This window comes from Poromitra crassiceps (assembly GCF_964638095.1).
Source record: "Poromitra crassiceps genome assembly, chromosome: 4".
NCBI lineage: Eukaryota > Metazoa > Chordata > Actinopteri > Beryciformes > Melamphaidae > Poromitra > Poromitra crassiceps.
The window spans coordinates 9,149,218-9,154,217 of NC_139626.1; the positions used below are offsets into that span (position 1 = coordinate 9,149,218).

The window sequence follows — 5,000 nt, forward strand, 5'->3', positions numbered from 1 at the left end:
TGTGTGTGTGTGTGTGTGTGTGTGCGTGCGTGCGTGTGTATGTGTAGCTATGAGCTGTGGTCCTTTAATAAAAGGCAATGAGGGGGAAAATTGCATATAAATGTGTCTGGGCCAAACCTGGCTGGCTGGCTGGGGGAAGCCACAACACAGAGCCGGAGCGGAGGCAGAATACTAAGTGCGGCCGACCTCTCGTCCCTGACCTACATTCCAACCCCATGCAGGAATTGGGTCCACCTGCACAATGAAAGATGAACACACGGGCAGGGGCAGCAGGGGCCTCCACTCACTTAACCTTAAGGTAAGTCTAGACACCTATCATCATCTGCAAACCAAACCTTCCAAACATGCTCATAGCAAACTAGCGCTACGTTTCTAACATGAGAAATTATTAGGTCACCAAACAAACTGTCACAGGAAACATGTTGGTACTTGGTGCGGCTTCTAAATACATTTCTGGTGACGTTTGGTGATCTTTTCTGTGCATTATGAGGATGATAAACAACTACAACATCACATTTGGATTATTGGACTGGACTGCTATGCGAATTAGCTTCCAGCTATACTCTGGTATGGTGTATCACATGCCGACATTTATGTTTGTTAGATGATGTCATAACTACAGTGATGATGTCGACAGTGATCATGTCATAATTATGATAATGTCATCTTTAGCATGGACCAAGGAAGAACCCATTACATTTTGGAGTGGATCCGGATCCGTCTCATGAACAAGCAATAATAGCACAGACCTTGGTGAAGGTCTGTGCTCCCCCTCCTTCTAGTTTGAGTATGAATCTCTTGACAGAGTTCAAACAACTGCAGAGGTCACTCAAACACTCCACTTTTCACCTGTCTGCTACCCGTTGCTACGCTAATTGACCAATATACACATGAGCTGTTACTCTAAGCATCCCTGGTGCTACAGTAATACACAACGCCTTGGCAACAGGCCAGGATCCCCCCACTGACATGATCCTACCCCCCCCACCCCCATCATACTGTACGTCACCTTAAAGGACTGCACCTTCATTTGTGTGTGATTGTCTTTCTGTAGTTTTTGTCTTGTAACTATTGAAGGTCAAATTCATCGTATGTCATCTGATTACTAATGTACATGGGTGGCAATTAAAGTGAATCTGAATCTTAAGCTGGGGACACGCTGCAATCTCAACAAACTGCGAAACGACTGCAGCAACAACAACTGGCATTTGCAGATCTTGATGCTCTCCGTTGCTCAGCGTTGAGCCTTTGACCAGTTCACAACACAGGAGCAAATTAAGACCAGAATCAAATCTTGAAAATCAAACATGATGGTGCCAACTGGATGGTGAGATTAAAGTCCTGAACCTTCACACACGACACGATCATCAGTGCGGCGAAGACCCGACCGTGTGTAGACAAAGCATGGCTGCAATCAGGCTGAGAGCGGTGTAGTGTGTCCTCAGCCTTAAGGGCCCTTTACACGAGGACAGTTTCTGGAAGAAACGACACAATAGCGTTTCCTTCACACCTTTTCCTTCACACCTTCTCCCTGTTTACATGAGCGCTGTTGAATTTTTAAAACGGCGTAATGTACATGCCAGGTCGCTAGGTGTCAGTGTGATGGTCAACGGGGTGTTGCTCGTCGCACGAGGGGCTCATGCACGAGCCCCAAGCTCCGGGCCGCGGGGCGGGGGCGCGCGCAGGAGCAGCAGCAGTGCTCTGAGCCTCTCATGGCCGAGGCGGGGCCTTTGGCATGGGGGATGAGGAACAGTCTGACATAACGTAGCGTTAACGTTACTTTATTCTCGTCAGAAACAACTCCGATTTGCATGTTAAAACAAGTTTGCAGCCTAGGAATAACTGGAAAACATTTTATTGATCTATTAACGTCAGAGGAAGCCAGGATTAGTCAAAACGGTATCAGAAATACACAACACGTCTGCCGTGTGATTTTTCCGGGTGTGCAGGCACGTCAGAGTTTCTGAAATGTGCCGTCTCAAAGCGATTACATGGAGCGATCAGCGGGGGGCGTCACCAATAATTTCACTCTGGAGGATGGTTTCAAAATGTGTAGTTTCCTAAGCGCGAATTCGCCGTCGCCGTCTAAAAGGGAGGCACTAACGATAAAATAATTCCACGTCACCATAGGAAACCGTCCTCGTGTAAAGGGCCCCTTAGAGCGGTGTAGTGTGTCCTCAGCCTTAGAGCGGTGTAGTGTATCCTCAGCCTTAGAGCGCTGTAGTGGGGGGCGTGCTCAGAAGCAGCCAAAGTTTGCTTAGAGGGCTTATAAGGGTGAGAGGTGGGCACTCACTTGGCACTCTGTTGATGGCTCTCAGCGGTCTCAGCACGCGGACCGTCCTCACCGCCGAGAAGCTGACGTTCTGCAGGTTGAGGGAGTACTCCAGCATGCTGTAACATATGGAGGAGGGGGTTGAGAATGAGAATATAGACGAAGCACAGCAACAAAGCAAACACTTTCAGTGTTAGTGCAAATGATGTACATTACATAGTGTAAATATGTACATACTGTAGAAGCCCCTGGATGTCATCTGGGAATAGAAACACTGAAAATATAAAGGCAAGCTTCTGTAGCCAATTATGCTGTGCATGTAGTACATGTTCTCCTGCTCTCACTGGGCAAATGGCCATTAATCCACTAATGTTCCAATTCACATCCGCATACTTGCCTTTGGAGACGGAGGGAACGCACGTGTCTTTGGAGACGCACGTGTCTTTGGAGACGCACGTGTCTTTGGAGACGCACGTGTCTTTGGAGACGCATGTGTCTTCGGAGACGGATGTGTCTTCGGAGACGGATGTAACGCATGTGTCTTTGGAGACGCACATGTCTTTGGAGACGCATGTTGGAGATGCACATGTCTTTGGAGACGCACGTCTCTTTGTAGACGCACGTGTCTTTGGAGACGCATGTGTCTTTGTAGACGCACGTGTCTTTGGAGACGCATGTGTCTTTGGAGACGCCTGTTGGAGACGCATGTGTCTTTGGAGACGCATGTGTCTTCTGAGACGCATGTGTCTTTGGAGACGCATGCCTCTTGGCCAACAATTTGCAATCTCCAATACAGACACAATTGGGCATGTCTGCGGGTGGGAAGCCTGGTCGGTCGGGGGGCCTGGTCGGGAGGGAGGAGAACTGAGGGGGAATAGCGTGACCATCTGGTGACTTGGTGCAGTCAAAACAACCTGGTGTTAAATGCTCAAAAAACAATGGAGATGATTGTGGATTACAGGAGGAACAAAGCCCCACCTTCCCCCATCACCCTGGGTGACTCCCCAGTCAACACTGTGGAGTCCTTCCGCTTCCTGGGGACCATCATCAGCTAGGACCTAAAATGGGAGCTGAACATCAGAGCTCTCACCAAGAAGGCACAGCAGAGGATGTACTTCCTGTGGCAGCTGAAGAAATTAAAAGTGCCAAAGGCCACGATGGTGCACTTCTACACCTCCATCGTTGAGTCTATCCTCACCTCCTCCATCACCGTCTGGTATGCTGCTGCCACTCTCAAAGACAGCAACAGACTTCAGCGCATCATCCGCTGCGCTGAGAGGATAATCGGATGCAACCTGCCATCCCTCCAGGACCTGCATGCAGCCAGGACACTGAAGCGGTCTCGCAAGATCATGGCTGACCCCTCCCACCCTGGCCACAAACTCTTTAAGACACTCCCCCACGGCAAGAGACTGAGGTCTGCCAAGACCAGAACCACCCGCCACAAGACCAGCTTCTTCCCAACCGCTATCAGCCTCACCAACAAGGCCCGGAAACCCCTTCCACCAAGGGCCTCACCAACAACCCCCCCCCCCTCACACACAAACTCACTACCTCCTCCAAAACTCAACTGAACCCCCCCCCCATAAAACTATAACTCATATCTAATTTAATGCCTGTTTAACTGGGACTGTAAATTCATGTAAATTCCATGCACATTTAATGCCTATTTAACTTAGCCTGTAAATTTCATGTACATTCAATATAAACTCTATTTAACTCAGACTGTAAATTCATGTAGATCCATCACTGCCTATAGAGAGCCGCAGGGATGACGTATTTTTGTAGTCAGAATGCGGAAGTCTCGGACTTCCTGGTTCTTCACTGTTTCTGTCTATGGGATTTTTGAATGGGTTTTTGCCGCGATGCTTCAAATAAGGTCTCTGGGCAAGGCAAGCTTAATCAAACGCGAACCAGAGTTCAGTCGGATAATCTTCACACATGAGGACCACTTTCATGAGTTTTCTAGCGTAAATGCGAGCCCTAGAAGTAAAAAGCTCGAGCTAAGCTAATCTAGAACTACACACTGTCGCATAGGCTTCCACATCACGTCAGCACTCAACCTGGACTGTTGTTGATGTGCACTGATTACCCCGGGCTGAACGGGCTGAACCAGGTGAGGGTAAGAGAATTTCCGTGTTCGTCCTTTGAAGTGGTGACGTTATTGACGTATATATCCCCATTGACTCAACAGTGTAGTCTCATTTAGTCGTTTGCTAGCTAGCCGCCCTTTTAACGGCACGTAAAAGCTTCAAAACTCATAAAAGTGGTCCTCGTGTGTGAAGATGATGTTACTAAACACTGGTTCGCGTTTGATTAAGCCAGCGTTGCCCAGAGAGATTATTAGAAGCATCGCGCCAAAAACCCATTCAAAACTCCCATAGGCGAAAACAGTGAAGAACCAGGAGTGTTAGCATCGATGATTTCCGGACTCGTTCCTGCGGCTCTCTATTTAACGTCTATTTAACTCAGTCTGTAAATCTCATGTAAATCCAATGTAAATTCATATTTATCATCCACAGAACACTTCACCACTCATGTACATATTGTATATATTTACTCGATTTGATTGCACTTGCAACTTTGTGATTGTCTCTAGTTATCTTCCTACTTCTTATCTCTGTATATTGATGTGACCGCTACACTGCATACAGACACTAAGACACATTCCTCGTATGTAACTTGCATACTGTGGCAATAAAAGTGATTCTGATTCTGATTCTGATTC

General features: G+C 47.7%; 1 protein-coding gene across 1 annotated transcript in view; it reads right to left on the reverse strand.

The window, feature by feature from the left end:
- The window catches only part of cacna1g (calcium channel, voltage-dependent, T type, alpha 1G subunit), a gene marked incomplete at both ends in the record, with an annotated part of 368,718 nt that overhangs the window by 222,656 nt on the left and 141,062 nt on the right, over positions 1-5,000 (reverse strand). The window contains 1 exon segment of the mRNA XM_083635743.1: positions 2,294-2,391. Coding sequence (XP_083491869.1) covers positions 2,294-2,391 — 98 coding nt within the window.